Consider the following 13207-nt stretch of genomic DNA (forward strand, 5'->3'; position numbering starts at 1 on the left):
TGTTTGTAATCATTTGTAACGAGTAACGTGACAATTTCGGATTGAAGCCTATAATAGATGTGTGTTGATGTCAGCTTTGTATAATCACCGGCTGAGTGATTAAAGAATGTCTGAAGTAAGAAAGCAGAGGGTGGTAGGTACAAATAGACACAAATTAACCACGTTTTTCAAGATGAACCAGCTAAACAAGTTTTTAAAAAGAGTACACAACGATTTGCACAAAACTTAGGCTCTGGGGTTAATGGCATAAGTTAACACTTATCTTTTTTAATTCATTTTTTTTTACTAAAAAGATACAGGTTCTGAGCAATTTCTATTAGGTTGAATTGGGTAACTGCAAATACAGCTTTTTTGTCCTTGTGAGTTTAACAGAATCTTGTAGATTTTTTTATGTCATGAATGGGCACAAATTATTTTTTCCCCATTCTCAGTTTCATGCCTTCTATTCTGCCCTCTGAATAAAGGCTGGTTTCATGCAAATGCACAGTGAATATGACAGCCAGAAAGTGTCTGTGTCCAAACTTGCAAGAGGTGATGTAGTCAACTTCTGCAGATTTGTGGCTTAAATTCTTGCTGAAAAGTTAGCAGACCAGTGGCTCAATGGAAGTGGCATGCCATCAGTGTTACTGGTTAGCAGTCCTTAGATGTAAGATAGTACCATACATTGCTGGCTTCCTGAGATTCATGCAAACTAGCCTGGGGCATCCCAGAATTTCAGTTAGCATCCATGAGTGTCGCATAGCTGGGTTGTGTGAAGAGTGTGGAGGGGTGGAGAGGTACAAAGAAGAGGGGACCCACCTTGACAGGGGAGCTCTTGGGCAACATTCGGCAGAGCTCACTCCTCAGTCTCTCAGCTAGACCAGGTAACAAGGTTGTCCCCCCACACAGATACACAGACCTGAGAGGAGTTGTTCATTTATTCAATCAATCATGTTGTGTTTATAAGTAAGTGAAACACCTGTTCTTCAATGGCACCAATATTCCAATGATTCTTTACTATTTCATACCCAGATTTTTATCAAAGTGAACCTGCCCTGGACATGGAATTGTTTCTGATTGGAAGACACCAATTTTAAACGAAGAATGAGACAATGGCCGCAATGTGAAATCAAGTGAAACAAAACAAATCATGAGTCCCAAGACATACAGTACCTTTAACCTTGTCTTCGCCAAAAACTTGGGCCCCAGCATAGAACAATATTTGTAACAAATAATATGCTGTGTAAAATAGCAAAATGTTTGATGGATATGTGCTAACATTACATACCTAGTGTGGACTTGTGAACACAATGCAGGAAAGGGAGACGTTCTATGGACTTGAGCGAGGGGGGGGGGAGTTGGAATCCGCCCCAAACATTTTATTCTCAAATCATTGAGGTGCATTTTTTTCATATACCTAGTCTTTCGGATATTTTTCAATAATCTCTTGATCATGTCACAAATTTCATGAAAATCAGACCACGCAGTGACCATTTTTCTGGGGCGGGTTAATTAAAAGTATACTTTTTCAAATGACAAACTCTCAAGGATGCACGTTGGCCAACATGGCCTTGAACTTCAATTGGCAACAACAAAAAACTATATGTCAGATTACAATGAAACTTCACGTGTACTGAGTGTAATGAGTGTCCTTAAATAAATAAGATCAGACATGGGACAGCCAAGTTGGGGGGGGGAACAGAATCTGCCCCTTCCCAGATGAGATGGTCCGAAAAACCCCGGCTCTTAAGGGTCAACCTGTCATCTGCCACTACGATTGTATACAACCAGATTATAATCACATACTCTTCATGAAGCTATTCCAGAAAGTCATTGCCACAGAAACTTGTTACAGATCCTCCCCTATCAACTGGACACAGTTTTCCTGTTTGTAGACTTCTAAATGCTTCTTATAGTGTGACACTTTTGATGTTTACTACTCTATTTTTGGCATTGGTCTTCTCACCTGCACATCTGCTTTCTGATGTCATTACTGCATGCCTGGATGGCATTATAGACCAATGTATGCAAACCAGGATGATCTTTGCCCCAGACCTCTGGATGGAACAAACCCTCTGTGCTACGGAACCGGGAGTAGTCTAACTTGACAGATCTGTGAGAGGGAAAAATCAACTCAGGAGAGAACATCAGGAATTGTACACGCATAAATACCAAGGATACGCTTCCTGCATGCATAGAAAGTTTGGAAATGTGGTGCAAGTTGACCCAAGAGGTCTTCAACAGAAGGTATTTTTTAAGGAATAGGCCAAGGTTCCAGCAACTTTCATAGTCTGTTTTGAGCCAATAGGGATGATTCACAATGCATGTACAGTGCACTACCGAGAGGTTGCCACAAAGGGTCCATTTCCAAGTTTTGTTAACAAAAACATGGCATTTATCTATAGGTATTTAGGAGTCTGGGAGCAACATCAATGAAAAACATGATGTTGATTACACATTTGGCACTCATACATGTAATACATGATAACATCAGGTGCAATTCACATTCCCTAGCTGTGCAGCTGGCAAATAAAATTTGTCAATCTTTTCTCACCATGCACCACGAAAATTGACCTCTTCGTATATATGTACACTGTGCACTGTGTGCATATATAGCCTGCATTTGACTCATCAGGTTGAAGTTTATCTCTGATCTTCTTGGCATGAAATGACTGAGACTATTTCTATCCCCCCTCCTCCCCAGATGGGATACCAGCCCACCACAGGCTGCTCACTGGTACCCATTTATACTCTCCTGAGTGGAGAAAGGCAGGTAGGGGTGATGTGGTTTTAACACCCAAGGACACAACATGTGGCCAGCAGCTGGATTCAAAGCCCTGACCTCTGGTCATGAGTCACAGACCTTAACCACACTCTCCCCCTGGTCCTTTTGGGTGCATTGTCCTATTTTCAAGGCGAGGCAAATTCTCAGTCAGGCTGAGGTGTTTGAAAAGTACCCCTACAGTTTCCTTTGAAAAAAGGAGTTTATGTACATAAGGCCCAGGATCAACTCCCTAGATTCAGGGGCTTTCATCTGAGGGCAAAGCAGACAAAAATGCTATTGAAAAATTGTCCAAAGAGCCTGAGGAAGTGGCTGCTGACAGACTTGGGAATGTTAAAAAAATCCAAAAAGTTAAAAATTTAACTGGTTAACCTAGAAAAACTGGACAATTAATTGAAATCTGAAGGACCCAACAACACTTTGTTTTTGTTTGAGAGGCCTCAGAGACTTCAGTTGCTCGCAATGAGGCTCCGAACTTTGTTGATTTCACACAGTTTTCAATGGGGCTTGAATTTAGCGAAGAGCACCTTTAGGACAATATCCTTCCCTGGCTTTTCCAAGAATTATGAAAATCAGCAGTGTGAAACACTTTCTATGAAACATGACAAACAGGAAAAGAAAGACAATAAATCTTTAAAAATACAAAGCCCTCAAAATCTAAACTGAATTGGCCGTTAAAAAATGATATGATGTTTTACACCTGCACAGACTCTTACTATTTTTCCAGACTTGGAAATACAGCCTTTCTTGGTTCTAATAGAAACCTGCTAGAATGTGTCACTTTGAGTACACTGTGCCAACTGGATAATTGTTAACTGTTGACATCCTGCATGTTTATGTGTAGTTTTGGAAGCATTTTGGAAGCCTCTGAAAAAAAAACAACTCAACCATTTTTCAACTTCAATACAAAAAGAATTTAACTTGACGACCCCTTGTTGAGGTGGAATACCATTTGTGAATGGATGCTGGCCTTTTCCCACAATGCATGGTGTGAAAGTTGTCTCATCATGAGGACCTGTCGGTGGCACAATGTGCTGTGAACAAATCTTAGACTGGCCACATGATCTGCATTTTTTGTCTAGGGCATTAGCTGCCAACACACCTAGGTGTAACTTAAACTCAAGTCCATTTTGGATGCAGCCTTAAGAAGTGACCTTCTGACACTTACCTCGATCCATTGGGAACGTCAAACTTTTCTACATCGATGTAAGTGCTGCAGAGTTCAGGGTCTAGGGAGCAGAACTTGAACTCTGCATGATAGTCCTGAGCTACGAAGCAGGCCTGACAGGAGCAATAAAAAGGCACTACCTTCAGTCCACACAACTAACATGTCCTGTCGCCTTCAGGGTGTGAAAAATCACTGTCTTCTCCCTATGCTTTGTGAGCTGTAAAATATCAGTGAACTTACATGCAAGCCTTGTGTGACACATGATAAAAGGTCACTATTTCTTAACCAGGTAAGGCAGCCTCCTAAGGTACAAAGGCACTAATACTAATAGCAGAGTTTCATTACATAATCTTACAAAACTGACGGCATAATTTCTTCCATGACTCAAAGCTTTAAAGCACCCAACACTGTAATGTGATAGGGGACAAAAGTGGGAAAAATGAACTGCACAAGCACATATTGGGGGAACATGTGATAGAATCACAAATATGTACATGGTGTGATCTGCAAATGGTGAGCTTTGTCATTTTGGTGCATATCAATTTCAAATTGACACTGTCCTGTTTTCCAAACTGTTTGATTTGTGGTTCTAGACAACGATGATCCATGCTACCTAGAACCATCTGAAAAAGCTAGTGTCCAGATAATATTGAAGTTGATATGCACCCAAAAGACAAAGCTTACCATATGAAGGGTTTTTGCCTATATCACATCAAATAGGTACATGCTGCACATTCATGTATCATGCTGTGCATGCTGCATGTATTGTTTATGGGCAAACACCACTAGGAGCCCACGTTTTCAACACAGACATCATACATCATCTAATCATAGTCAAAATTTCTAAATGTTATGTATCATCCACTCATCCTTACGAATTGGGTCCCTGTAAATGGACCATACCCAGCAGCTTGTCTATGCAGGTTTCGGAGTCGGGGAAGGGGGTAACATGGGGATGAACATGTAGAAAAGACTTCTGACATTTGTACCTTTTAAAAGCGTAGCTGCATGCTTCCTGTTTGTAAAAAAAGAGGCATCAGCCTGGATACACCACTGATCACCCCCAAATGATGAAGCAAGGATGATTTCTACCATGTTCCTTATGCAAAATGGTACAACTATACAAAATCTCACCCTTTCCTTTAGATATCTTGCTATGTACATCTCAATCTCTGTGAAGAATCTGGTCGGAAGGGGGATAACAAAAATATTGAATATGGCCATGTAAATATGAAAATAAATAGTATGGCATACAGGCTAAAATGACTCTAGGTATGATTAAAAAGTCATGGGTAAGGAGATCCCATGATAGGCAACATGATGACATAAAGTCAGACCGTACAAATGATAATGTGCAATTTTGTTTTCATTTTTTTCCTGGGTTAGAAGGAACTCCTACAATAAGGGTAACGTTCGTATGTATACACATGGGATGGTAGACATTGATCAACCTTGAGCAATGGCAACACCAAGGAAACATGGCAACTTCTCTCCCCCGGAAATTTATCATCCGCCACGTAACCTTTAACAAGCGATGGTTCGAATTATGAGGAGTTCACCTCACCTCACAAGGAAATGATTAATGATATCTTGTGAAAAGCAGTGCTGCACAAAATGCACAGCTAATTCATGACAGGGAGAAACTGAAGTTATGAACTGGTGTTTCTTTACAAGGGTCATTGAAATGCCCTGCTTTTTCTGAGAATGACATGCAAACCATTTTTGTCTTTTTTTGGGAGAAATCAAAAAAGGAAACCAAAATTTTGTTAAAGGTCACTTTCAGGCAAAAAAAGCTGCCAAGGTATGATTTGATGCGTACAGAATTGCACAGCTAAGCGCAATTTGTGCTAGATATATGGGTGAGCTAAAGCCTTTATGCAGTGCCTCTAACAACATCTGTGAGCTTTCCTAATGAGTGGTTGAAGTATAATCTCTTTCCCACATGGAGTCAATAAATGACTAAAATGGAGTTAACACTCAATGAAATTGTTAAACCTCTGTCATGACTACTATATTTTCATTGGCTTAGAGGGATCACATGACTGACTATCATGTCACCCTCACCATTGGACATTATATCACAATGTGATATACCGGTACTGTAGTCCTCATCCAACAGAACAAACCACAATGCAGGGACTACCAACAGGACTATTCATCGGTACCTGATGGTCGTTTTCCAATACTAACTTCAACTGTTTTTTAACTAGCTGACGTTGAAGCTGTAAGCGCATTAATTAGTTTAATAGTGCCACAAAACATCAAATAAGAACCAAGAGAGCCAGAAATTACAGTAATCCTATTTAATTTAAACGCTTCAGGCCCACAATTGGGGATTGGTTTTGGGAACGAAGCCTGAGACCGAGCCCAAGTCGAGTATTGGAAAAGGGCCTATGGCTACTTTCACCATAGTATTCACTGCGAGCATTGAACTGGCACCATAATCAGCCACTGCAAGTTTTTGCCAACAGTTGAAGCTTGAGTCTTCGTAGAAATTCCTAAACATAATGTCTACTGAGCTTGAAAACACATGTAGATTTTCCTTCAAAAATCGTTTTTAAGATGTCAAGATAAATGGCTTTCAAGCAAGACACATGTGACCAACAATGAGTCTAGGCATATTATTCAACTTTCTGTGTCGTAGAAGACCGAGATACTCGTCATTTTGATTAAATTCAAGACCTCCAGGTGAGGAAAATATTACAAAGAATTGAAGAAAGAGGTATAACAACAACTGCTGGTGACTGCTGTAATATGAGGTATGATGTTTTAACAACCTCATCAGGGGCTCATTGTACCCTCGGCTTTGCCTTGGGTGCCATGAGACCCACATTGCGGCAGTCAGTAACTGTTAAATGCTGTGCTGACTTTGAGTAGTATCAATGTGACAAGCTAAATTTTAACACACACCAGGTTACATGTACAATTTCAACAGTGCAAACAACATCACACAAGGAAAGAAGTTTGACAAGTATTTTTCAAAGTTAATCCTGATGTATTTATGGGTAGATTGACTATAGTGTAGCCATTAATAATAGCCAGCATCTGAGTTCAGAATTAAGAAGACATGGCACTTTATGGGAGGCTGTGCCCCGAGTGATTAACTGCCTAGAGACTATGACAACTCAGCACTGACTCACCGATAACCGCCCTCCGTCAACAGCCGCTGTAAGTGCTCTGTGATCTGTCGTCCGCCAAACGGCAGCCTATACACTCCTTTCTGGATGATGTATCCATCCACAATGGGCACTACATCAATCCTCTCCCCAATGTTCACTACATTACCAAAAAAAATGATCAAGGAACAACTCAGAAACGGGTGATAAGCATGTAAGTTACATGTAAGTTGTGTCTGCCAAGTGCCTTGCTTAGGGACGCAATCACCATTCCTGACTTTCTTGAGACTCTTAAGAATAGTGATAAACTAATTCACTGACCATAACAAGAAGCCGATAGTATTGTTGTGCAACACTTGCATGGAGATCATATCATTCTGGTATTTATAACATGCCAGCATATTGCTACTCACAATGTAGTAATATGGGAAAAGTGCTACCTCATTTCCGGGCTTATAATCAAGGTTACTGAATTCATCCAGGCTTGAGGTCTTGGTCATGATTGTAAAAACCTACCAACTATCCCAGAGGTCGCCTTGTACGAATAGAGGGCCATCAATGCTTGCTCCTGAACAAACACGCCTTCTGGGTTGAAACGATCAAAGATCATCTCCACTACTTTCTCCTGTTAAGCAAATACCCAAAACATCTTGATTTCTTGACTTACTACATGCCACTTTCACCAGGATTCACAACAGATATAACAGCCTATTGTAAACTGCTGGCAAACCTTATCTTACCTGGGGTTTCTGTTTATGAATGATAAACAGAGGTTCTGATTTTTTTTTTTGTCTCTAAGAAACATTTTGCTTCAAAAATTGAAACAAACTAAACTTGTATCAATACTTAATACATTTGATGTTCATTTAACAATTTTTATTTAAAGTCTTTACTCTATGAAGTCTATTGGCAGTGACACCTATCTCATGTTGCCAAGTTTGTTTAATCCTCAGGAAGATATGTAACCAAAATGACAAAACTGTGTAGCTTATGGGAATCCACAAGTGACTTGCAGCAACCAAGACTTGGGCTCTAGAGGTTCTGAGCCTAAGATGTGTGGGCGGTCTTGGAGAAAGCTATTTATGGAGAATCAAATAAAAAAAAAGGAAAAGGGGAAAAGTCATCTTCACTAAAGGCAAACTTCAAGGAATGAACTATGACTCACTTTCTTAGGTTACATTTACAGGACCTTATGCGTGCTAAGGATTTGCCCGGCCGCTACAAATAGCCAACATAGTCACTATTCATAAAAGAACCTTTCTTATCTTTTTCCTTGTTTTGAGAATTCACTAACACCTTTGCAAAGGCAAACACATCTATATGCAGAGTTTTATGCAGTTTTGATATCTTCCAACTTCAGGTGAATTTGAGCTTGCTACTTTTTTTACAAGAGGTGATCGGAGTTTAACATTTTGGCATCTCCGTCTCTGATAATCAATATGACCTTCTAATTTCTGTCTTGCTAGACAGTTTGGATTCATTTCAAGAGATCACTTTATCGCCGACATAAGCAGGGTTTATTTTTAGAGACTGCAGGGATGACTCAATGTCGGCAGTCCATGACACTAGCTAGCACATTATCTGTTAACGGAGCATCACATCAAATTTTCCTGCAACAAAAATGCCACATAACACATGATTCAAGCCAAAATCATTTCCGTAGCCAGTGATTAGCAGGCTTCTTCTTATCTGTGGACATCACATAGATCTATAGATAGTATAAGCTGTTAATTTCTTTTCCGGAATGACTGTTTATTTCAACAGAAATGACTCAATGATGAAAATCTGGATATGGCAATTTGCTACAAGTCAGTGACCATTCCTCTCTTTAAAGCTCCCTCAAATGATGATGGTACTCAATATCTTGGCTGGTCTTAAATGTGCATTTAAGACCAGCAATTATCAGTGTTCATCCTCCTGAATCGGTCTTAAACATTAGTTTGAAACTGGCCAAGCGAATATTTATTCCTATTCATAAATACCTTGTTTTAGTCAGAGAATCAAAAGAAATCAATGAGATAGATTTCCATCGATTTTGTTCTAGAATCTTACTTTCATTTTTCCGAACACCCCGATCCATTTTATTGTATATTCCTTGTGCAAGCTGTCCAGAAGGATCTCCATATTTGGACTTGGGGCGCGCGCGTGGTGCATTCTGCTTGTTGCGTCACACACACACTCTTGACCAACAGGGATGGATTAAACTGTCCCGTATCCAGGTGCCCATGCGTTTTTACACAGCGGGCATTGTCAAATCTCAGAGGGCATTATCAAATGTTAATACACGGTCGCGTTGCGCATTTTTAAATAGGGGAAACTGTCTCAGACATTTATGAATGCCATTTATTGGGCAATCAGTTGTGTGCGTGTGGGGGGGTATATTGCACTGGATATGCATAAAATGGACAAGGCTGGGACGGCTACTGGTGTGCAAAACAATGCAGCCTTGGGCATGTTGAAACACGTCAGGGATCACATGCCTTAGTGCTGCACGCACAGCAGGATAGACCAGTTGATGATACTCTTACTTCTTCCAGCTGAATGCAGAGCTAATCTTTGCATTTTCCCTTAGAAACTAAACTTCAGTGGCACATCTTTTTGTTATTAGCATTTTCTCAACGGAACTGTAGCAATGTTGCAGTTGAGTCTTCCAAGTCCTTAACTTTAGTATCATAAAAGTTGATGTGATGAGAAAAAAAATTAAAGTATTAATGATGACAGAGTAGGGCGTACTTTCAATGAACTGAAATAATATAAGTTGGCTATGCAGATCACGCCTCTCCTCCATATGCTCCAATTCCATCACATAAACAGGAGCCCAAGTGCTTAAACAGCATATTTCATGCATAATTCTAACTAACTATGGCACCTTACATTCAGCATTCTAGTCACGCTCAGAAAGGGATGAGACTGCAGTAGTTGTGGGGTACATAACGAAGGAAGGAACGTACTGTGAGTTTTGGTCCAAGGTTGAAGGGCAGGATGACCATGAGTTGGTATGCGATTGGATCAATGCCAAGCTCAGTGAAGGCTGTATCCAGGAGTCCCTCCACTGTCTGCATGCTCAACTTGAACTGTGAGAAGCAAGATAAACAAGGCGTAGAAAGGTGGAAGGAAGCTGGGACTACTGCATGCAGGTTACAAATCAGGCATTCTGGACTACGGCTTGATGTGTGATAGTACATTAATGGCTGAAGTTGAAGCTAGAAATATCCCCCCCCCAAAAAAAGAGGAAAGACTGACTGTTTTAGATTCAGCCTAAGTTTTGACAGAGTTACTGAATACACAAGGCGATACTTGTTTGGGCAAGTAAGGCGTGGAGTAGAAATGGATAATTCTGCACACCTATGGGGTCTTGGCATGGCAGCTGGGTGTACTGTGCCACAGAAAGTGTTCAAACTGATTGCAATTTAGGCTCTTGAGAATCAATGGCAAAGAGGGAATGATTCATGAAGCATGAATCATCATCAAGATATTTTGTGTTAGGCAAGAAATCCTGAGACGAAAGACATCTGACTTATTCTGAGCACACATTTTATATTGAATTGTACATGCACACACACACATAAGTGTGTAAACGCCTTTAATCGTGGACTCGCTTTTGTTCATCTTTTGTTCATACTTTAACTTTTTTGGAAGACCTCCCATATGTTTTGTACACGTTTTCCAACAGAGGACTCTTCGGCTACCGTGGACCCTATTGTCCCCTATTGTTATAGGTCCACGATTGAAGTTGTCAATCGGGGACCCTCTGTCAATCAGGGACCTCATTATCCTCAATTGTTCAGGGTCCCCAATTGAATGCAGAAACAAACTCACACACACACACCGTGACACAAAAACCAAACAGACAAAACATATGTCTGATTAGCGGACCTTTGTTGACCTGAAAAATTACTCACTGACTGGACATATTACTGTCATGCACATGGCAATCAATTTCAACCCTGACTTCCTGGTTATTCCCTCATGATGAATATCATTTAAAGATCAACCACGATGCAGGAACCCAATATGACACATTCTCTGTCTTATAATGTTCAAGAAAGCACACAATTAAAAGCATCTATAGGGAAGTTTCACAAAATGAGCGGGTTCTACCTTTATCCCCCAGCCAGGAGATATGTTTTGAGGGATCTGGGAGAGTGAGGGGTCAAAGAAAAAGTCACGCTAAGAACCTTGGTCCGTCGCACCTTGACTTGTTCCTGCAGAGAGGGGTTCCTGAAGGGTGACGTCAGCTTGGACAGGCAGCGGACCTCGGGGGTCAGGGCTTCAAAGCCGTAGGCCACGCGATCCTTGTGCTTGGTGTTGGTGGCCACCACACAGGGGAAGAAGACTTGAGGGTTGGGGGAGTCACTGTCTGAGAGGACACCGGCACGCACTGAGCAACCACCCATGTCGATGATGGCAACATGCTGAAGTCATTGGAATTGGAGTGAGCAATAAAATAAAGCCTGCTTAGAATACTGTAGATCTGCTTTCAGGTCAAATGATATTTAAAAGCAGAAATAATTCAATTACATCTATTCTAACACTTTTTAATGCATGCAGGCAAATTCAGTTCCCGTACTTCATACACAGTTCAATGATGGACTTTAGCGCAGGCTCTGGAGAAGATGGACACCGGTTTAAAACTATTGATGCTCACCCTAACTTGCTAGGAGCAAGGTCCATGGGCATGCTTTCTCAGCTGCATTCTGGGACATCTTTTAAGAAAATGCAAGGATTATACATTGGCCTTTAGGGGGGTGGCCACGGGGAGAGTAAAAGAAGACCTAGCAGAGGTTTACATCCCCTGAACAACTCTTGAATTATTGGGGAAAATAATGGAATATATGGCTTTACCCGATAATCTAGGGTGACCGATTCTAAAGTTTTTGCTATCGACTCTAAGATGTAAAACAAAGAGAAGTGTTACAACATGTCTAAATCTTTGTGAAGAAAAGTGAAATGGATTTCTGAAGCATTCTGCTAATACTTGATGCAGAAAATAAGATCTAAAATGGACAAGTTGACATTCTGGAGGGACAAACAATCACTTGCTCTGGTCTTCTGGGAATTCTAGAGAGGAGTATTCAGTCATCAAAATTCCAGACTGACCTTTCTGATGGTTGGCACCGCTGGCGATTTGGGTGTTGGGCTATACACGCCACTCTCTGCATTCAGTATGACTTTCCAATCTTCAAATTCCATTCGGCTGCTGCATCGCAGCAGTAACACTCTGCCCCTCTGGGAGGAAGAAAAATAATTGGGTTGGACCAGTTTGAGGGCTGACGTGTGTGTCTAGTCTGACCACAAAGGGGCACTCACATTTCACTGAACACAATGCTAATCTAGTGTCTATAGTCTGAGTTCCAGACCTGACGTACTAGTAAAATATGGGTCAGGTAGCTGTCAGTGTTGAGTGACCAATCTGACAGGCATACTTACCGATTCCAAGAAGGTTTGAAGTTTTCCAAGCACGCTTTCATTAACCTACAGTTGTAATTGTTGATGTTCATGTTGAACATTTGCATCTCTGTGTAAAAGGGGTTGTATTTAAAACAAACAGAATCCTAAGTTTGGAGTTTTCATCCTAAAAGAGCCCGGGGGTGGGTGGTGGGTGGGGTGGGAGACAGATTCCCCTTTGACATTTTCTCTGATATCGTTTCAATGCATTTTGTTTGTGTAGAGCCTTTGGGAGTTTTTTAGTAATGTCTCTAGATAATTTTGACACCAGTTCTAAGACAATCCAACATACCAAATTGTCCATTTCTCCAAAATAGGTTTGATTTTTCCCACTGACCTGCTCAATGCAAGCAAGCCACCATGAATGACGCTGTAAATCATAAATGATGAAAGCATATGTCCGATTGAATCAAAACTTCTGCGATGTATTCATAATGAATTCTTATTTACAAATATAGGTGGTATCAAGTTACAAACAAATCAGGCATAGGACAGCCGAGATTTTGTAGGGGGCTCTGCATTCTGTCTGGGAGATGGCCTGGGCCTCTGAGGAAAAACATACACGCTATTTTCAGGTTAAATCACACCAGTAAAGAGCAATGCCAGAGGTATTGCCTTGTGCAAGTTATGGAACTCACCACCTGCATGTAGAAATAGCTTCTTGGATAGAGATTGTATCCTATGCCCTCACCAAAGAACAACACCAAAACCAAA

The 13207-nt window shown here is 40.8% G+C and overlaps 1 protein-coding gene across 1 annotated transcript in view; it reads right to left on the bottom strand.

The window, feature by feature from the left end:
* Nucleotides 1-13207, bottom strand: part of LOC110984894 (uncharacterized) — a 36384-nt gene that overhangs the window by 4520 nt on the left and 18657 nt on the right. The window contains exons 7-15 of the mRNA XM_022245510.2: nucleotides 12146-12274; nucleotides 11224-11460; nucleotides 9997-10119; nucleotides 7562-7670; nucleotides 7070-7205; nucleotides 5064-5112; nucleotides 3930-4042; nucleotides 1946-2092; nucleotides 799-898 (exon numbers count right to left, since the gene is read on the bottom strand). Coding sequence (XP_022101202.1) covers nucleotides 799-898; nucleotides 1946-2092; nucleotides 3930-4042; nucleotides 5064-5112; nucleotides 7070-7205; nucleotides 7562-7670; nucleotides 9997-10119; nucleotides 11224-11460; nucleotides 12146-12274 — 1143 coding nt within the window. The remainder of the gene's footprint in view (nucleotides 1-798; nucleotides 899-1945; nucleotides 2093-3929; nucleotides 4043-5063; nucleotides 5113-7069; nucleotides 7206-7561; nucleotides 7671-9996; nucleotides 10120-11223; nucleotides 11461-12145; nucleotides 12275-13207) is intronic.

This window comes from Acanthaster planci, linkage group LG04, assembly GCF_054643075.1.
Source record: "Acanthaster planci isolate LZ-2023a linkage group LG04, COTS_SCS, whole genome shotgun sequence".
NCBI classification, from domain to species: Eukaryota; Metazoa; Echinodermata; class Asteroidea; order Valvatida; family Acanthasteridae; genus Acanthaster; species Acanthaster planci.